The following is a 22,119-nucleotide window of genomic DNA, read 5'->3' as shown; positions in this document are numbered from 1 at the left end:
TTAAACACAAAGAGTCGTATTCCACCGCCATCTAATGACAGGTTACAGGTTGTGTTTGTAATCTTTGGGAAAATGTGTTTTTCATAATGGGATAGGGTCAAGAAATTATAAAGGGCCAGCACATTATAGAGCACTGTTATCATGTTGGAGGCTGCAGCAGAAAATAATAGGGGCATCTGTGTCATCCCACACTGGTGTGACTGGCTTTGAGGTTCTAGTCATGTGACTTAATAAAAATGATTTAAAAAGAAACTCATTTTTCTCACTTTCCTCACCTTCAAATGCTGAAATTGCCATAAAAATCCTGCTAATAAAATGTTGTTAAAAACCTAATTTTAGGATTTCACTAGACTTGCCAAAGACTCATTCAGTTAAGTTAAATATTTGTAATGCTGCTCTCAGTGTTGCACACAGTGGAGATGCACAGCATTTCCAAAAGCCGAGCAGCAATATTAAATCCTGCATTTTAATCCAACTATCAGCCTCTGATGTTAGCTGTTAGTTGTGCTGCTTCCTCATAACCCATTTCCTTAAAGGTGATCCTGTACTTTGCCTTTTGAGACACAAATAATTGAAAATAAAACACTAACTTTAAATCAGCTCTAAGACATGATGGAAGATAGGTGTCTAACATGCCTGTAAATACTTTAGGGAAACTTTGAAATAACTTAGGGTTGCAAACTTAAAAAGTCAGTCCCATGATGGTCGAATCTTTTTTTCAACCCTTGCCGTTTGAAAGCTGTGTTCAAAGTGCTGCGATGTATTTCATTTTCTTTCATTTTTTTGTTCAAAATTCATGAAAACCTGTTCATTTTAGGCCGAGACTTGACACTTTAATGTAGTAGCAATCATTTTAACTCAGACTGAGTCTTCAGAAGCCCCGAGTCTGAAGATCAAAAGTTGTATAGCTGTCTAAATACATACACCCTGGAGGATATGTGAGACTTACAAAGTCATCCCTGCAAAAATTGACCTGTTTCCCAGAAGACAGGAGTTTGAAATTGCCTATTGAACCATTTTCTGCACAATTAGTTCTACCCTCCCTCTGCCAGGCGTCATACCTGAAGTTCCCTCAGGTCCAAAACAGGTTGAAGAAACTAATACAAGTATAGCCTGCAGCAAGATGAGACAGTAAAGTCAGATTTAAATAGGAGGGAAAACCCACGTGGTCCTTATGATGCATGGTCAGCCAGGAGGACAAGTGACCGTGTTAACCTGATTATCTGAAGGTTTAAAACATTTATCCTTCAAAAAGAGGCCATTAAATGACTGAGCTTGCTTCTTTTAATTGCCCTTTTAATTTATTTGATGCGTTTTCCTTTTCCTTAAGGATTTGTTGGGTAAGAGGGCTCATTACCGTGTCAACAAGCACACAAATTTGTTTTTTTTATGCCTCTCATTTCCCATTATTGTCTTTTCCACAGAGATTCCTGCTCTAATTTTCCACATGTCACATTGATAGCCTCTTCTAGATAGCCATTCTAATACAAGCTGGTGTCTGCTTATCATGACAGGGGTATAATTATATGGACGGCAATTGGTTTCATGTGCGTGGAGGAGAAGAGCAAATCCAGTTTTTCTGACTAGCAGGCGTTTATCGAGATCAGTCTCATGAGTGAAGGGGAAGGGAAGAGGGGCTTTTTCTGAACTTTAAATGGTGCAAACATTTTGCCTCACCTTTGTGCTGCTTTGGGGAATCATTCACGTAATTATTCATATTCAAGTTGCTGTCAAGTGGAAGAGAAAAACAAATTCTATCATCAAGCAGATGTGTCCCACAAGGGGCTTTTCTAAAAAAACTGATCAAATTTTAAATTCATGAGACCAACGAGCAAAATTATACACTTGAGGCTTCAAACTGATCCAACACAACAGTGATATTTTTGTTTTTATTTTTACAATCTGCATCTTTCATGGAATACATTGAATTAAATTGATTGGTAACATTAAATATTTTAGATTTCTCCTGTTACAGCAACGATTCAAAATGTCATGTATGTGATGGAGAGCTGCTGCAGTCTCCATCGTTGTTGCTACATATGGCTGCTGTGTCACAGGTGTGAAGAGGAACAGCCCTGCTGACTAACAGCCAGTCTTGCTCTTAAGATTTCATTTTACAGACCAACAAATCAATACTCCTAGACCATGCTGTGCTCCATCATTTTTCTTCTAATGCCCACTCATGTGAAAAAGCCAGTAGCTAATACCCTCTGTCATTTTTAAGTGTAAAGACATGATTAAAAAAAAAAAAAAAATATGGTCCTCATGCCTGCAAATATGGAAAATATGTCTTGTAGCTTGTGGGTATTATTTAAAGGTCATTTATGGTGACGTCATTATTTGAAATTATTTGAAATTTTCTGTCACCGATCATTTCTGAATGTTTGTGTGGAAGACTTTGTCATGATTTACTGCTTGCTTCGTCTTTTTTCCCCTTTGCTTTGTAGATAGTACCCAAGGACAATGAAACTCGGTCTACTTTGATGTACAAGTACATCATCCATGAAGATTCAGTGCCAGTTAACAACAACAATGTTATCCAGGAGGACACCTATGAATGGGCTCTGAAGAGCTGGTCCCCATGTTCCAAGCCTTGTTCTACAGGTAAATGACTACTTACTATCAAATCAAAAGGCTTAATAGAAATATTTTTGTTTATTTTTATGCATATCTTGTAATACAGAAACTTCAAATACAAACCTCTATAACTTAATCTCAGTTATGTTGAGGAGAGACGCCCATATTTCAGTCTTTTGCAGCATTCAGATGTGCATCCCAGTGGAATAAACTTCCCCCTGCATGCGCTCCTGTGACTTACCTGCAAATTATGGAGCAGGTGGAGGTGTTCTCTAGTATTTTCTTTAACTTGGACAATATTCTCCTTTCTAACTCAACCATCAGGGAGTCTATGGCCACCCCTATAGTACAGGCATTACTGGTCTACCCTCAGTCTTCTACCCGACATGTGTTTCAAACACTGGTCAGCTATCCTGTAAGTTTTGGTTTTTTCCCTGCTCCAACACAGCTGATTAAATAATGGGCAATTAGGTGTGTTTCCATTACAGTTTTTAGCTAAATAAAAGCAATATTTCTGAAACTTTGACAAAGTACAGTTATGATTTGCAGGTGTTTGCATTGAATGATGTTTAGTGCATAAGACATAATTCTCTTAAAATCTTGAGACTTTGCTTTGAGGAGGATGGAGATTTCTAATTCCTTGCAAAACTTTGCATTTCACTGTTGTTTGCTGTTATTTGTAAAAAGATTTCTGTGTCCTTCTCCGTCCATACATTCCACGCCAGCTTTACTAGAAATGAACTGGTCACGTGACCCCTTACGTCACGTCCGGTGACGTGTAAATGCAAAAAGTGTTGTCATCACGCTTTTGCGATAAACATTTATATCAACACGTCTGAAAAACCACCTCATGAGAGCGTAAAAACATTTTAGCGACACTTGAGAAGTTTTCAAAATGTAGGTGTTTTTATTACCAGTTTTTTATTGCGATATTTAGGTTTTGCGCAATTGCAAGTGCAGCTATTGTGAAGTTCACAAGAAGCTGTTGGATCCATTTGATTGGAATCAGGTGTGTCGGAGCAGGGACACTACAGAAACCTGCAGGATAGCGGCCCTCAAGGACCAGAGTTTGACACCCCTGGCATCGTGGAAGCATCCTGAGCAGTCTAGTTCAGCATATGTGAGAAGCAGTCGGCTCTTGCTGAGTCAAGCTAATGGCTTCTCAGAATTGGACCTTTAGAACAGCATAATGAGTAAAGAGTGGTGGTAGTAATGCAATACAACCAGTTTTGGTTAAAACAAGACAACTGATAATTTAAGATTATAGCCACATAGATTGTTTGATTTCTTACAACCAAATAACTTTTGAAATAAAGAATTTTTTACCCATCCAGCACTGTTTGGTGTCAAGAGCTTATATGAAACTTGTTTTTATACCTTGGACTTAGCTTAACAATCTCTGCCTCATATCATGCATTCGTATGTTGGACCAGCAGCACTGTGATACGCCATCAGTGCTGGAAACACTGCTCTAATGATGCAGTGAGGATAGAAGATGCGACACTGCTGTATGAATCATTTAGTCCTTGTTACTCATGTTATGAGGCCGACCGTTGCCATGTGCTGGTTGTAATCACAGGCGCTCTGCCTGATGCAGTGAGTAAAGCTTCGGCTGGACCTGATTATAATTCTGACTGCAGTTTATGCTCTTCCTCCATCTGCGGTGCTGTGATGTTCATTCAGCTAGAAGTTGGAATGAGTCAGTGACACAGAAACACACAATAGGAGATCAGGAATACAGTAGCCTAAAAACAAAGCTCTTTCCACGTCTGCAGGAGAAATCACAGCTGCCATCTGTCACTGTAGCAGGCAGTGAAAGAGCTTCTTAGCTTAAAAATGTGCCACGAAATAGTATTTAGTTTATTGGCTGTTTCTTCATTAACTACAGTGAAAGCCATGCCAGTGGTAGGAGCAATGATCAACTCATGTGCTGTAGTGTGAGAGTTTTTTAAACCAGGAAACTGCAAACTACTTCAGGTGAGTTGAGCTTTCAATAAGACAGATGCTGCTTTAGTAAATCAGCTATACTGTATATGATATGTGAGTAGTTTATTCCTAAAGTAATCAACAGTCTTTTCTTTGTGTTCAAGATGACAAGTTCTTAAGTAGTGTTTAGTAGTGTTGAAATCTCTGCTCTTGATTCATCATTGTTTGCTCATTGTTACTTTCACAAATTTGTCCATGTTTTGCTAGCAGTGTAAAACTATAAGTTTTATTTAGCCTTGCTGTGCCCCCCCCCCTGTCATGGCTCCGGGCCCGCCCCCCAGTTTGGGAACCACTGGGCTAAATAATAGCAAGGCCTTTAAAATTATATTCTATTTCTGCATAGACACAGTTTTTTAAAGTTGCTTTGACCTCTTGGGGGTTGCAGGGCCTCTATGGATTCTAGTTCATATTTTGTACCTGACTTTTTCCCTCAGTACAGTAACATCCTGATAAAAATGTGGCTGATAGAAAGAAATGTCTGAGTTTTGTATTTCCATCTTCAGCTTCTGTCTAACTCCTGGAGCTCAATATTTCCACCAGAGTCTCTTACAATTTTTAAGCTGGAAAAAGCCAAATAACCTCTCCAACAAACTGATTCAGCCAGTTTTATGAGGTGAATGCTGCAAATTAGGAAGAATTCAGCTTGTTTCCTCATTTGTCATTCAGCACTCATAAACCAAAAGTTACAAACAAAACAAGCACTGGCCAGCTAAAGCAAATGTCCCACTACAAAATTTTAAGAGATTTTGAGCAGAGGAACCACTGTTTCATCCCAAAAAGATGGATTGAGTTTGGTGGATTGGTCAGATTCCACGTTCTCCCATTTCCCACAAAGCAGAAACTGTTGTGGTTGTTTCTGTTGAAAAACTATACTTGTTTTTCATGCATTGCAACAGTCTGGAAAAGGAAAAACACTTCTCTTGTTTCTCAGGGTTTCAGTACACCAAATATGGTTGTCGAAAGAAAGGAGACACCAAAATGGTACATCGGGGCTACTGTGATGCCAGCAAGAAGCCAAAACCCATCCGGAGAATGTGCAATCTTCAAGAGTGCACACAGCCTCAGTGAGTACAGAAATTCCCACTATCGTTAAAAGTGTTGAACTAAATCCAAACTGGGAATTCACTGCAGTTGATTAAGATCCAAAAAATGTTAAATAATGTTTCTGGCATGAGCTGAATTTAAATGATCTGCTTAGTATCTCTTCAGTCTTGAGTGAGAAAGGAATGAAAATGAGGATTTAACACTTGAAAATATGCTCCATTTTATCAAGATGGCTCTGGTATTTTTGGCTCTTTTTTCTCCAGCTGTGAACATAAAACTATTTTTTTTCTAAAGTTTCATAAGTATAAGTGGCACTCAAAGAGAGTGGGGCAAAGTGGAGAAATCCACTTTAACTGCATATGCTTATATGATCCAGTAAATCACAGAGACCGAAAGGATACTGTCAGTTGTGGTTAATCCTGCCCACTGTAATGACAATGAAAATGGAAACTGCTGCACTAAGAATTGCTCCATTCTCATTATAATTCACTGAAACATTCACCTGCTCGTTCAACTGGTTTACACTGAGGGTGGGCTGACAAGCTGCTGAAGCAGAATGATAATTTAGGAGAATCATAACTCACTTTTGCTCTGCTATTTTGCATGAATATGTTTGAGTGCAGAGCCCTGAAGGTTTACTAACTATCTACTATAAAGACACTGCCATGTTAGATTTGTCATGTGTGTAGGTTTTTGGATCAGAAATGCAGATCAAAATTCTATGTGACAGATGCTTTTATGTTAATCCCAGTTTGTTGTTCATTTCTGGCTACACACTGGTCACACAGTGGTGGTAAGATGCTGGTTTATACCAGTAAATTACCTGCTACAGATTCTAATTATTTTTTGTTCTGTTTGAACAGGCGCATAGAAAAAGTAGCTCATTTACAAACTGATGCATTTCAGCTCATGTACATCTCCCAGCAGCTTGGGGAATTTATTTTTATTGAACGAAGACTTTGTTACAGTAAAGATTTTTTTTTCTCTTGTTTGTATTTTTACACAGTTTGGTTGGAGTTTTCAGCCAAGTCACAGGGTTTCATCACTGGGAAAACAAAATAACGTGACAGACATGTGTTCTCTGCATGAAAGAGGAAATGTGTAAATAATTTAACCTTTCTTAACTTTTATGTTTTTGAATCACAAGTGGGTGATCTGTCAGCTCCTTAGTCCCTGGTGTAAGTCAAGCCTTACAACTCTGGATTCAGAGATTTGCAAAGAGAAGATTAATTACATATTTTATTAGATCTTCCCTGTTTAATAAAATACATGTCAAGCTGCTGCAGAACATTTTAGCTTTAGAAAAGTCAGATACAGTCTCTTATATATTAAAGTGCATAGCTCCTTTTATTTGTTGTAACAAAGCAAGCTTAGAACTGAGTTTTCAAAGAAAGTTGACAAACTCTCTCAAGTTTTTAAAGTTTTTTTTTAATTCTACACTCATCTGAAAATAGCATCAGTTGATTTATTTATACATACATATATATATATATATTTTTTTTTTTTTATCTCATCTACACAGTTCCCTACAATAACAGAGTTTTTTGATTGTTTAGTGATTTCTTTTTTTTTAGAAATAAAAGGCTGAGATATCCTGGTTTCTCTTCCCTAAGCACTTGAATGCAGCGTTGTTGGCCAGGGTGGAGCTAGAGGGGTAATAAGGATGGCACTGGTCACCTCTGAAATCTGGTTGGACACCACAGGTGATGAGTTTTCGTCCCTGTGCAAGTTCATCTGGTAATGTTATGAAAGGCTAACCCAATGTTAGCATGAAGCTACTAGCAGTGCTTATCTAGTTATATGTTAGCACCAGATAATGTGGGGAAACCAAGTCATGTTTTGTTTTCAGTAAGTTAAGTTTTCAATATTTGAGATGAAAGTAAACTATAAAGAATGTTTAAATAGTATCCCAACATCTAAGTTACCTAGCACTGACTAAGCTACATGATAAGAGCTACATGATCCAGTTTAATTTAAACAGGGAGGCTAGCAAGGATGCCAGTTGACTTTAGAGTAAGCTATGGCATAGAAATGTGAAGAAATATATCCTGTAACCAGTCTTACTTTGTGTGGGAAAATATATGAATGAGTAGAACTGGAGATATTTCTGACTTTTTTGTAAAGAGGAAGGACTTATTCTCTCACCTGCTAATTGCTGGGATAGGCTCCAGCTCCCCTGTGATCCTAAATTGGACTAAGCAGTATAAATAATTGATAAATGGTATAGAGGATGGATGGACGGACGGACTAATTTCAGGCAGAGTTAGACCCTAGCCCCAGTGCCAGCTTGCCTGATAGCTTTTAGCATGGAGATAGCCACACAAGTCATTTTGGTCAGACACAAGGATGCAGAGGCTGTAAAGTTCAGACAAGCAGAGTTGTGCTATGCCGTTTAGACCCTCAATCAATTGTGAAAAATGTACTTCAAAGCAGCTTTAGGAGGCCAGTTCAGCTACAATAAGATCAAGCCATTTTTTTCCTGTCAGGTGGCAGCTGCATTATGTACAAAAAGAAGGTAATACAGTGAAGCCTAAGGTCAGGCTTATTTATATAGCACATTTCAAAACAACCCAAGTTGACCAAAGTGCTTCACATCAATTGATCTACAACGGGTAACAGTATTTTAAAATAACATTAATAAAAAAATTCAAGTCAAGATCTGGTAAAAGGAATGTTGCAGACATGTTTGTCCATGTCTCTAAGCATCCTCAAAAAGGTTTTCTTTCAGGATTGTTCTGTAACTTTTTGCATCCAGCCTCCTGGACTCCTTTCTGGTTACATAAATAATGGATTGATGCCATCGTCTGCAGGAGTGTTTTACTGGGGTGATGCTCATTGCTAGGTTTTCTCTTTAGATGCTCTTGGAAGTTACAACAAATTAGAGTTCAGAGGAATTTAGTGCTCATTGTCTTTGACTCATTCAGGTTGCTTATGAGAATTTAACATCAAGCGAATTGCTTCTGGCTTGTCTAAGGACCTAATTGGAAGGTGTTAATAATTTTGTCCCCTGTGGGAGTCATAATCTGGTCTCCTGCATGGGAGACGGATGCCCTGCCAACTGAGCTATCCATTCTTCTATAAAGTGCTCCTGTCTCTCATTAATCTATGCATTTCTTTCACAAACACTGTTGCTTTTGTGTGGTGCAATCTATATGAACAAGGAAGTCTGAGTTTCTATTGAGGAATATCAACTGGATTACTTCCTAATTTCAAATTGACTTCCTGACTTCCAACTTTGGTTTGGTTAGGTGTAATACTTTTTCAGTTTTTGACATGGTACTTTCCAACCTCTATCACTGAGCTTAATGCCACTGTACTTACTCACACAAAAAGCTGCACAATGTCTTGTAATTAATTGGTCGTACCAACCTGAATCCAATGGTTTTTAGGCTTAACTGGAAGACAGTCAACCCAGGCAGGATGCCATTACTAGGACTGATATTTGACCTCTGAGGAAAATGAAAAGCACAAGTTTTTATCTGTCTGTAAGTCTGGTGTTGGATTAAAACCTTCTTCTCTTTGAGAAGAATTGAGTCTCATGGGCCCTTTAAACATTGCAGAAATGTTCTAGTATCCTTCACCAGATCGGTAAGTTGACACACTCCTGTTCTGAAGGTTCAAGCATAATTAACTCAAAATGAAAACATTTGCACTGTGACACTCTGGCGTCTCCTAATCTTGTCCAGTGAACTTGAACAGGCACTTGTGGACTGAAGTTAAGCTCTCAAGGGTGCTGAAAGCAAAGCAGCATGCTAGAGCTCAGTTGTTAAGGTCATAGTAATCAGTATGAATGCAGATTAAAATGGAAAATTTCTGTCAATTCAACTGAAGACTCCTGAAGTGTCTTTTTTATCTTTGCTACAGTAGAAATTTGTTTAAATACCACTGAGAGGAAAAACTGATTAAATGTGCTTTAACATGAGCCTGAGGCATTAGACATAAAGGGAGGAAACTTGAAAAGTTTCTCTGAGCAGGTTATGCATAGAAACTGCAACTGAATATAAATATATTAAAACACTTTTAATGGAGGGCTTTGGGTGTCCCGTGATTATCTAACTTGACTGGATTTCATTGTGGGGCGACTTAATTAGCACAAACATCTAAGCCGAGTTCAGCCAATGACTGAACAAGCATTTATTTGCATTCATTTGGCCTCAGAAAAGACTATTTGAAATTTGCCTGTTAATGCTGTGGCTTATTATCAATGGTTATTATCAGTACTTACCATACTAATCGTAGATTTAATCATGCACATTCTTAACAGGTATGAAAAGTGCAGATGTCATTTAATCTTTAAATGAATTGTGCACAAACATGATTAAAAAAAACAGGTCACTTTAGTGTTGATGCAAAATATGTCAGCAAATTAGGCAATCATTTACAAATATTAGGAAAAGTTAAGGTGCAGAAAAGGTTAAATTGGCTCAAGTGAGAAATGAAGTCATATGTTTAAAAAAAGCCTTAATGTGACTTAATTCACACCTTCTGATTAATAAAGTCAAGGCTAGAATTGATTTTATCGTGTAGCCTCAAGTAACAGCTGTATAGACAGGTTTACTTTTAGCTATAGCATCTGTTCACTGTTTGATATGTTTGGTGAGCAATGAGCCGTGTCACAAAAGATTAATCATAGCTTTCTGCTTTAGGTTTTAGCACATATTTTTAGTTTTAAAAAAAATACAAGACAAATTTTGATGTGTGGAAAAAATGCCTCCCTGTATTAAACAAACACAACAGTAACTGCTTCTGAGCTGAGAGAGCAAAAATTTTTAAGAGACTACTTTGTTGGCTGAGGGGTCAGGATGAGGCAACTGCCCTTAAAAACTGCCAGGAAAATCACCAGTCCACATCTCAAAGCTGCATAAGAGCTACCTTATGCTTTAGGTTATCAGCAGACTTCAGTACTTTGAGAAGATGCAACGTAACGCTAAGAGTCCCTCACAAAGGGAGCAAATTTTTACCCACCGGCTGCTCTGTTCGGCTTTAAACCAAAGAGCTGAGTGAAGTGTGAGATCTAAAGCTGCTGAGATCTGATTGAAAATCTCCCTGTCTTCTGTTTAGGACACTAAATTTTAATCTGAAAGTCAAACTGACTTCTCTTTGGGGTGTGGATTTGACCTTTTATATGTTATAACCCCTTTTTTTGTCCTGTGAAAAACAAATTAATATGAATCATAATGAACAAACTTAAGTAGTATTATGTAACTCTCTGACCTTAAAAATATGCATATCCGACTCGTTTTGATGGTTCGAGGACATTTATTGTTACCCAGCAGCATTCTGAAGCTGAGATACTGCACTTTACAGCTTTTGCTTCCAGGACGCTTCGTCAAATTATAGCTGAGTTTCACTTTACGAAAGTTTTTCGCTGGGCGCTTTAAAGGAGCCGTGTGGCTGATTCATCAAAGCAATGGTACCTCACTGGGAAAATCTTCTTTAACTTCATCAAGTTTATGTTTGACATTCTTGGACCCTCATTTCATACTAACCCTCATGTTCAAAAATCACTACAGAACTTTGGCAATTTCACTCAGTGAGGTTCGCCTTAAAATGGCTAATTCAGCATCCATGGTGTGTCCTACCTGTACTCTGAGCTCTCTTCACTCTGTCCCTCTCTCTCTCTTTCTTTTCCTCTTGTCCTCCAATATTGTCCTCTTGCATTTCTCTGCTAAATCAGCCATGGTGGGCATTCAATATGGCCAGTGTGTTGATATCCAGTTACTAACGTATGATGCTGTGTTTAAAGCGAAACTCAGCTGTAAAGTGACAGTTTTCTGTAAGAAAATGTGTGGTTTCTCAGCCAACAGACAACAAAGGCTCCAGAATTCTAAACATCCCCCTGCCATCAAAACAAATCAGAAGCCGCAGAATTAAGGTCAGAAAGTTACTAAGTGCTACTTTAAGCAAAGAGTTTTCTTTGCTCCCAGACATCTTCCTTGTTTTGACCAGCTGGTGAGGCATTCCAGGTGAACATGTGGTGACTGACAACTCCAGATGTTTTTGACACATGAAATGAGGTGCGAATGGTGGTAAAGCTGCATGGCAATGGATTTCAGAAATGCACTCTGGCTGGTTGGCAGTGCCACTGGTTACCACCCTTGTTTAGAGATGTTAAATCTAGACCGTGTCCTTCATTTCTCTCTTAATGCGTTTTGCAAATCCGGAATTTGTACATTACTATCCTCATAGGAATGCCCCTTATCCTTAAAATGAAGGAGGACTGCCAAGTCTTGACCTCAGAAGTCTGATGGTGATGCTGGGCTTCAGGTGCATTGGGATGTTGTGTTTGGAGAAAATTCAGTCCGGTAGTGGACCTCATTATGGCCACAGAATCAGATAGAAGGAGTAACAGACAAGTTGATGCAGAATTTCAACAGTTCGAGTTGTGAGATATCAGCCAACACTCCCCAATAAAAAGCAAAATAATGCCCCCCTAAAACACAGAAAACGAAGACAGTAACATCCCTCAGTTAAGACAGGAGAACCCATGAATCCCTAGTAGATAAGGAAGCTACCTGGTTGGTACATAACACGGGAAATTTCCATACCATAATAATTACTCTGGGCATGCTCCATCATTCATAATGGCTTTTGAAAGTACACAAAAAGTACACAACAGCATTATTTAACCAACTGGAGACAAGTGATGGAGTGCCCACTAACATCCAAACAGTAATCCAGCCAAGTGTTGATGTAGGTGTTGATTACTGTCTTAAAATCCTGCCTCATGGTTCCTTTTGGCTGGCTGCTTAAGTGGAAACTTATACAAATTGGTAGGAAATAGGTTAAAAGGTTTTTACTGTGCAGCACTTTGGGTACCTCTTGGTATGTGAAAGTGCTATATAAATATTGATTGATTTGATTTGATAGATAAATCTGTTTTAATAGCTGTGTGGTAATCATCTACATAATGTTTAATTTATTATGTCTGGAACTTGTATGGCAGCTTCCTTTCAAAAAGGTAGAAAGCAGCAGCTCTGAAGACAAAAGGTAGACTTTTTAGCTTTTGGTCACTGTTATTTCAGCTTTATTAAGCTGTTTTAGAAGAACTCCAACTATTAAATGGCTTGGTGTAAATGAAAGAAAAATCAAGGTCACAATCCCTCAATTTTCAAGAAATTTGATTGAAGGTTAAAACCATCATGTCTCAGGAAACATAACAAGAGTCCTTTCAGATCTGAGGGCTGGGATCTAGGATCCTATCTAAATTAAATGTGAAAAGATGCCCAATCAAGTTTTAAGTTCTTAGGCTAGTAAGACTTCTCTGGAGGAGAAAATTATACACAAACCATTAAATTATGACGAACTGTCAATTTGAATTTATTCATCCCAATTTCTCATCTGCAATCCTCATTTAGCCTCTCTCTGTGTGTTTTTCATGTGAAATGAGCTTATATTGGCATTTCAGTTTTGCATTTACCTGCAAGTAAAGTGTAATCAAACTGAAAGTGGCAGGTCTCTTAGAAGATCTTGCTGAACCCTTTGCTTTGTTTTTTCTGTCCCTTTTTTTATTTAAATTTTTTTAGCTGAACCTTTTGACTTCTGTACTAAGACACTGATATTGTTGTTATCTGCTAGTTTTAAACTCATAATGAGATGAAGCCACAGCAGAAAGACCAGTTTTTAATCCATAGTTGCATAATTGTGAAAGCACAGACCTCTCTTGTAAGCTGTTCCCTGCATGTAGCGTAATATTTTTTCAATGAATTATTTCATTCTTTGATCAGCTGCCTACTTCAAGCCACTTGTTTGTGTTCATTGATTTCAAAGTTGCTGGTGACGCATTCTCCAATTAAAAAACTAAATTATGTAAATTTTTTACTTCTAGCCAAAACAGAAGTGAATTCCATCATTAATTTACCTCAATCATCTTCGCTTTCCTAAGATTCAGTGAAATTAGCCTCATAATGGTTACACATATTTTTATATGATTTACAAATGTTTAAAGGGAATGTGTTAACTGTTAATTAGATAGAGCCAGACAGTTCTTCTAAAATATATCATGCTGAGTTCACCCTCCGGTTTGATTCCGATTATTTAGCTGAGAATTTTATTTATTTTTTAATGATTATTCACTTTTAAATGCAACACCCATCTGACTAGTGTGAAGAGTCAAAAACAGATGTGACACCTGCAGCATGCTTTGTTTTTATGTGTCCTGCCTCCTCAATAGTTGGATGAAATGTAACATTACTGTCCCGTCTTAGGTCGCTTCAGAGCACTTATGAAAGTAGCCGGAGTCTGATTTGAAATATCAGGTTTGTCCTATTCAGACTGTCATAAAAAATATCGATTATGGGTGGCATAGGGAGGAAAAAAAAAAAAAAAAAAAACTAATTTGTGCCAGTTTAGACTACAGTAGGAACGTAACCTTTGAAAGATATCTAGCTATCTATTTATCTACCTACCTACCCAGCTGGTTAGATAGTAAGCTAGCTAGTTAGTTAGGTAACTATTATTAGCTACCAAGCTATCTAATAATAGTTGGCAGGATGTCTAATAATAGTTAATCACCTCTTGATAATGATTTGGTGTAATGAAGCACTGCTAAACTGTTTTGTCTCCATAGAAATTGTCCTTCCTACTTTGAAATATCTGTGATTGAAAACTAACACTTAAATCCAATTTAAAATCCAAAAGACCCATCTATCTGTCAGCACTTAAATGCAGCATGTATTGTGGAACTGTGAGTAGTTTTAACAGTGTAAAAGGAGTCTCAAAACTCAACACTTGCATGTAATCTGAAATGTGTATATCAGGCTAATTAACTATTTGCATGCATAAGAAGCATTTTGAAAATAAAAATCATCACATATGAGAGGTTGAGTGGAAACAAGTTATTTCTCTATGTGTAAATTCATTTTACATGCATTCAAATAGCTCGATATTTGTGTGATAAACACAAATTTGCCCAAAGTTTATACATTTATTAATGTTGAAATAATGTAATACACATTTCTAGTAATTGTGATACTAATTTTATTTAAAAGACGGCCCTTAGAGGAGCATTTATCTCTAAAGAAAATAATCAGTGAGTAATCTAACATCCCCTACTAAAAGGAAGTAAATGCAGGTGTGGAGTTGCATGAGTAACTGGTGATGGCAGCAGTGGGAGCAAACATCTGAACAGCCTTAGGGTAAGCAGAGCAGATGACTTACTGTTGTGCACTGTCATGATCAAAAGAATATGTTGGATTTGTGGTGCAGTGGGAGGAGTGTGTCAGGAGAGCAGCAGCAGACTTAGAAACAGCCTGTAGGCATAGTTTTACTACTCACACGCTAGACTCAGCCACATTTCAGAGGAAGTCCATTTCCTTTTTTGCTGTAGCTAACATTGACAGTTGTAGACCCAAATCACTTTCACTATTTCATGAGTTTATGCAATGCTACACATTTTAAAAGCACACCTTATGACCTCAAAATCAGACACTAGTTCCGACCAATTTTATATGTTTAGATTTGTTTACCTCTTCCACCAAAGAGAAAGCCCACCTCCTGGTTATCCTCTGTCATGAAACACATAATGACCTCTCTTATTTTTCATGACTCTGAAGCAGCCAGACTCATAAACTGTTTCCACTCAAGGGGCTGCATGTGAGACACAAATGTCCACAACATTTGCACCAGACTTTACTCATCCAGCTCCCTGCTGTTAACACTAGGAAATAAGATGAAACGGCAAGCAATCCACCAGAGAGGCTGGTGTGGTGGTTATCACTGTTGCCTCATAGTTAAAAGGGCCCTTGTTAGGATCTTATCTGGGGTCTTTGTTTTTGAGGTTTCTAGGTTCACCCTGTGTCTATAGTTTTACTCACACTTCCTCCCTCTTCCCAAAAATATGTATTTTAGGTCAATTGGTGGGTCTAAATTGACTGTAGATAGTTTTGCTCTGTGTTAGCCTTGTGACGGTTTGGCTACCTGTCCAGGGGTTTACCCCACCACTTGCAGTTTGACAAACCGGATGGGCTCTAAAATTTTGCAATCCTGATAAAGCAGGTACAGAGAACCTCCTTTCTGTTTGCTCTAATACCTATCAGTTACGCTCTCAAAATGGTTACTTTTTAGTGTGGGGATGGAATAATCTACAGAAAGAGCTTAAACTAGAACACTTATGTCCATAAATGAATTTAAAGCTTCCATAAAGAATGTGGCGATGGAGACATGTGCTTGTTTTTCTTGAGATGTTTTTATGACTATGTACTTGTTGTTTTATTATGAAAATGTAAATTATTATAATATGTATGCTGCATTTACTCTGTGATTTGGCTGCAACCTTGGCCAGGTCTCTCTTGAAAAAGAGATTTTAAAATCTCAATGCGACCTCCTAGTTAAATAAAGGTTAAATAAAATTAAATAAATAAAGACATCTTTACACACATATTATAAATTAATCCAAATTAATTATTGTCCACTTATAATCCAATTGAAACAAATGTATTGTCTAAATTTGGCAAAATGATAATAACTCTGTTTATTTAAACCAATTTATAAAGGAATAATTGCCCATCTAAGGAAACCCATGAATGCATTAAATATTTTGGTTTAATAAATACATCAACGGGACTTTATAGCGTTCTACTTGCTTGGACGAGATTCAGCAGTTATTTAACAACTTGGATGACACTGTGATAAGTATGCAGAACTAAGCTTTGGGAGATTTTCTCAGTGGGGTCCTCCCTAACGATGGCTAATTCAGCATCCATCTTGCATCCTACTTGTACTCTGAGATATCTCTAGCCAGTAAAAGTCAATTCGATGTTGACTCTTCTTACCTCTTTCTCTGTCCCTTTCTCTCTTTCTTTCCTGTCTTGCTCTAATAATTTCGTTAAAAACGGCTAGTGTGTTGATATCCAGTTGCTGGCATGTGATGCAGTCTTCAAAGCTAAGCTCAGATGTAACGTGATGCTCCATGCTGGAACATAAAGTTGCAAAGTGTGGTTTCTCAGCCTCGGGACATTGTTTGGTAACGGCTTCCAGGAATATATAATAAATCCCACTGTGCCCTCAAAAAAAGTCAGAAAAGCATATTTTTAAGGTCAGAAAGTTGCATAGTGCTACTTTAAACACCTTGGATGACACTGTGACAAGTACGCATGAATTCAAAACTAAACTTTACCAACTCTAATGTTGTAAGGTTCTGGTTTTGTTTCCCTGTCCCATATTGGCCAGATATTTGCAGGTGTTCATGTTCATTTAAGTTTTTATTATTATTTATTTTGCACTTCTTTTTTTTTCCAAAATGTAAACTACATCTTGTGTACACCCCACACCCCATTCTATTTAATTGAATTTGTCTAGATGGATCTCAGAGGAATGGGAGCATTGCACCAAAACCTGCGGCAGCCTGGGCTTTCAGATCCGGACAGTTCGCTGCTTGCAGTTCCACCACGACGGCACCAACCGCTCCATTCACAGCAAATACTGCAGTGGCGAGAAGCCAGAGAGCCGGAGACCCTGTAACAGAGCACCATGTCCTTCCCAGTGGAGGACCGGAGCCTGGTCTGAGGTAATCCAAATGGATTAGGTTAAAAAAAAATCTTATTCTTAGGGGCTATAGTTTGGGGTGCCCATTACATTTCTATAGCTTTGGTTCTGACTGTTTGGTCTCCATGTTGACCACTCAGCCATCTATATGTAACTTAAATTTTAATGCAAGTTGATTCCTATCTGCTAATGAGGGCTTTTTAGGTTCCAGCTGAGCTATTCCTGTTCATTTATGCTGCAGCAGCAGCAGCTTTAAAGTGCATAATACAACAGTGATTAGTGAACTTGACAGGATTGTATATGAAAATAAAACATAAAGCAGGTGTAATATTTAATTTAGAGAACTGTCACCTTTCAACTGAAAACATGTCAGTTTTAGTTCCAAGATGAAACCATAAAGAAAATAGAAAAATCCAATTAAGCAGACATCCAGTCGAGCAGTGGGAAACAGAAAAGGGCTAATAAGAAGTGACAATTACTGTAGGTTGGATTCAGATTTTTGATGGCATAGTTGAAATGTACAACCTGTTTTACGCTATATGTGTGTATGTTTCAGCACATAGAATTAGACAAGGTGAATTTTATGGATTTACTTCTTGCTCCATTTTTATTATTAATTAAAGATGCTTTCAGCATGTATTCTAAATGTTAAATTAGTCATACACATTGTTTTGCTACTTCGTGAGTTCTTCAAGGGATCACTAATCTAATCTAATCTAATTTAATTTAATCTAATCTAATCTAATCTAATCTAATCTAATCTAATCTAATGTTTGTTCATAATTTTGATTAGATTACAAACAAAGATCCAGTAGATACAGTAAAATGCTGCTATGGTTGAATCCATCCATTGATTTATCAAAGTATTAATTATGTAATTATCATATATTTAATTAAAGCTCATATTCAGATACTGAAGCCCAGAATAACCGCTATCAAAAAGATTCTTTAATGCTGCTGTTGTTAAGATCATGAGGTATTTTTATGACTTCTGGTGCTAACACAGGTTTCATTGTCATGATCATTGTTTTCTGAGTATATTAAATCAGCTGCTTGCTGACTATTATATTATCTTTTCTAATTCTTCAGCAAACAAGGTTTTGCATTAATGCCTCAACATAGTGTTCAGTTACACAGATGACAGGGATATAAAAGCTGACATCTGTGGAAATGAAAGGCTGATTTCTCCATTTTATCATGAAAAAAAGCTACTTTTTCTTAACTTGTGATCTTGGTTCCCTGTGAAAAAAAATCTTCTGGCATAGAGAAGAGTGTAAAAAATGTATTTAATTGTTTAAAAGCCTGTTAAAAAAATGATTAAATCTACTCCTTCTTTCTTCTTCCTAATGAAGTTTAGAAAATCCATTTGATCACTATAAGCTTGCAGCAAAAAGTAAATCAAAGCATTACTAATGAATCTAACAGCAAAGCAAGCTTCCAATTATCCAGCTGGCAAAACGTTTAGGCAGTAACTGATTGATCCCATTTCCTACAGATTTTCCTGCATGTAAACATAAAAAATACAGTCTCAGAAGGGCGTCAAGGAGAAACTGGGTTTTGGAGCATTTAGCCTCTAGCTGGAAATTGAACTTGAAGTTGGCTTGTTATCCCAACCAATTATCCAGATGTTTCCAGCTGCCTGTGTGACCTCCCTCCGCTCATTTTGTTTGCACTCTTCCACAGTGCTCTGTGACATGTGGAGAGGGGATTGAAAGGCGACTGGTCACATGCCGGCTTGGAGATCAGTGTAACGGAGAAAAACCTGAGACGGGGAGAGCGTGCAGACTCGGACCCTGCCCTGGTGAGAATGTTATCTATGAGAACCAAAAGAAAATAAATGCCACTCTGGTAGAATATTTGTTTCCCAGATAGAGAATCGGCTCATTTTGAATCTAGCATGCAAATTAACATTTTAATAAAACCTTAGAAATAAATGGAAATGGAAGCATAGAGCTGCCACCCACGGGGGAAAAATAAAAATTGGATGTTAAGTTTTATACAAAAACATGCAACAGTCAAAATGTATTAATGTACAAAACCTGATTAAGTTGTACTTCATGCTCAGCCATGGTGAGATTCTTCTGTCACACCTTGGATGACACTATGATAATGTTTACTTGGCACCATTATCTCCAGACAGGTGTATGTCTTTGTTTTGGCAACATTATTCTTCCTGCGGTACATCCCTTCTTCCATCCATCCATTCACCTTTGCTTATCTGGGGATGGAGCACAGGGGCAGCAGGAAAAGCCCAGACTTCCTTCTCCTCAGCCACTTCCAGCTCATCCAGGGGGATCCTGAGGCGTTCCCAGGCTGACGGAGAGACATAGACCCTGCAGCATGTCCTTGGTCTCCTTCTGGTGGGACGTCCCGTAATACCACCAAGACGCATCCTAATCAGATGCCAGAGCCGCCTCATCTGGCTTCTCTCAATGTGAAGAAGCAGTGGCTCTGCTCTTAGCCCCTCCCCGATGACTGATGACTGAATTACTTGTTTAACATTTTTAACACATATTTAAAACTAAGAACAAGATATCCATCTTATCCATCTTACAATAACACTATCAAAATTAAATGTTATAACGTCCTGCATGGGTGGCAGCTCCGCACTTTCGTACAACAGTCGTCTTCATTTTTGTTCAGAAATGTTTACCGAGGCCTGAAGAGTCTTTGATGTAGCTTTTGGGGTTTAGCTTTTGGAAGATTAGCATCTGTCTTGACTGTGTGAAAAATCTGTGAAAAATCTGGCTCATTGCTGAATGATGGACTGTCTTGATGTCCTGGTGTCTTTCCTCCTTGGCATTGTGCTATCAGACACCTGAATGGTCACATTTACTACTGATTAATTATTCTATTAATGATAATTTAACAGGTTTTATTTCTAAACATATTTTAAAGAAATCATACTTTAAATGTAGTAATGCTATTTCTATGAAGCTGTAACCCATTACCTTATAATGATGCTTCTGAAGCTGCAAGCTAAAGGAAACAAATTACATGTTTAGCCTTCATGCCTGCAAGCGCTAGTTATCTTGCAACTGACACTAATGACAACATTTTAATGCAACCTACACAATTTTATTCTGACAGCCTTCAGCATTCTTCCGCAGTTGTGGCATTAATTTTAGAAGAAGTTATTCTGCTAACTGTCACAGTTAATTAGGCCAGTTTAAAATGTCAACACAGGTTCTGTCAATGAAACATAAGGTCAAGTAGACCAGAAGCTAAACAGATTGTCTCTAGTAGGAGAGACAGGATATAAAAACACACTATAGTTCCAGTATCTTCAGAATATACGAGTGAATATTACAAAGAGGATTCTCAAGAGTTCTTCAATTATCTGGGCGCTTTGGGTAGGCATTGAGTAATGATTGAAGTGATCCATTCCAGCAAAAGATATTTACTCATTTTACTTGAGCATACTGAGAGGAGGTCATTTCAAAGCCTTTCCTCCTCACTGATATGCTGTGGCAGATTTTCAGCATTAGAAATAGAGGAGATAAGAGGCAGGATTTAAAAAAAAAGAAAAAAGAAAACCAAGGTGAGGATCAAAGAAAAGAAGGCTGAAGCTCTTTCAGAGCAGGTTCAGGTTTGGCTGTATGTTATTGAAAAGCTGAGAAACTACCATGACTATGTTGCATTCCTTCGGGTTACCTGACTCCCGTACGTGTCATCTGTCTGTTTTCTCATCCTCACATTTTCTACAATTATAATAAAATGCATATTTCTGTCAGACTGTCATTTTTTGTTGGAAGAAAATGGTTTATTAATCATGTTTTTTCCATATTGCAAATTAAACAAAACAAGGAGACAACAAAATCTAACTAATTAGAAGATTGTGCTTTTATGTTTGCCCACATATGTTTGTTGTTTGTTCTCCACATATTGTGCAGACTTAATGAAATCTGCCTCGGCTCAGCTTGTAATGTTATGAAAAATTTTGAGACAGCTGAGCTTCTCCACTTTTGTGCCACTGATACCAAACAAATAAAATATCAAATTGCCATTTCAGAATGAAAAAACAAGATTTCTTACATGATTCTTGTCTATTCTTGGATTACTAACAAAACTGGAACCATACACGTAAACTCACACTGTGTTCCCCTTGACTTTCAGATGAACCATGTAATGGAGACAAATCTATCTTCTGCCAAATGGAGGTCTTGGCAAGATACTGCTCTATCCCAGGCTACAGGAAACTGTGCTGTGACTCCTGCAGTAAGAGCAGTGGACCTTCATCTCTGTTCTTTGAGGCTGTTGAGACAGAGGAGCATGTCCGCTTTGGTTCAGCCTCTCAGCTGCTGGAGACATTAACTGCCTCTGTAGCAGCCAACAGTACTCGTGGTGGTAAACAAGGCTCAGGAAAAGGATTTACAAAATCAGGCAATGCTGCAAAACACATTACTACCCCTGCACCACTGAAGAAAACCTCATCCAAGACCCCTACAGCACCAAGAAGGGTCCCTCGACATTTGGATCTCACTGAGAGAAACCACCTTGCTATGGCATTGTCTCCTCAGGAAGATCCTGAGGGTCAAAGGCCAGGCAACTTGAAGGGGAGTCAGTGTCCAAGAGCATATTCCGAAGTCAAAAGATGAAAGTGAACCCTCTTCCCTTTTGGACACAAGTAGAGTAGATAATCCAGCTTCATCCTGAGTCTTCTCACACCAAAAACACAAGAGAGAAAAAGGAGAATTGAAGAAAAGTGCTGGCTCACTTTGTTTATAAGATTTTCCCTTCCCTTTTGTCCCTGATATGGACATTAAATATCACACTGACGCCTCGCAGTTAACGCCTAGATCAGTGGTCCCCAGCTCAGGTCCTCGAGATCTTACTGTTTCCCTACTGCAAGGCACCTGACTCAAATCCCTGGCTCATTAAAATCTGGTGTAGAAGTTGACAGTAAGTTTGTTGGAGAACCTTTTCATTTAAATCAGGTGTGTTGTATCAGGGAAACACTAAAACCAGTAGGATGGTAGATCTCGAGGACCGGAGCTGGTGACCACTGGCCTAGATTATTTGGGCTGG

At 38.1% G+C, this 22,119-nt stretch overlaps 1 protein-coding gene across 1 annotated transcript in view; it reads left to right on the top strand.

The window, feature by feature from the left end:
• Nucleotides 1-21,807, top strand: part of adamts3 (ADAM metallopeptidase with thrombospondin type 1 motif, 3) — a 202,526-nt gene extending 180,719 nt beyond the window's left edge. The window contains exons 18-22 of the mRNA XM_042000229.1: nucleotides 2,448-2,604; nucleotides 5,495-5,627; nucleotides 16,906-17,113; nucleotides 18,775-18,892; nucleotides 21,208-21,807. Of these exons, the coding sequence (XP_041856163.1) occupies nucleotides 2,448-2,604; nucleotides 5,495-5,627; nucleotides 16,906-17,113; nucleotides 18,775-18,892; nucleotides 21,208-21,689 (1,098 nt within the window). The 3' untranslated portion in view covers nucleotides 21,690-21,807. The remainder of the gene's footprint in view (nucleotides 1-2,447; nucleotides 2,605-5,494; nucleotides 5,628-16,905; nucleotides 17,114-18,774; nucleotides 18,893-21,207) is intronic.
• Nucleotides 21,808-22,119: the final 312 nt, after the last annotated feature.

This window comes from Melanotaenia boesemani, chromosome 11 (assembly GCF_017639745.1).
Source record: "Melanotaenia boesemani isolate fMelBoe1 chromosome 11, fMelBoe1.pri, whole genome shotgun sequence".
In the NCBI taxonomy this organism is placed as follows: Eukaryota; Metazoa; Chordata; class Actinopteri; order Atheriniformes; family Melanotaeniidae; genus Melanotaenia; species Melanotaenia boesemani.
The sequence above is the reverse complement of the archived record's forward strand: the minus strand, read 5'-3'. Positions and strand labels throughout refer to the sequence as shown.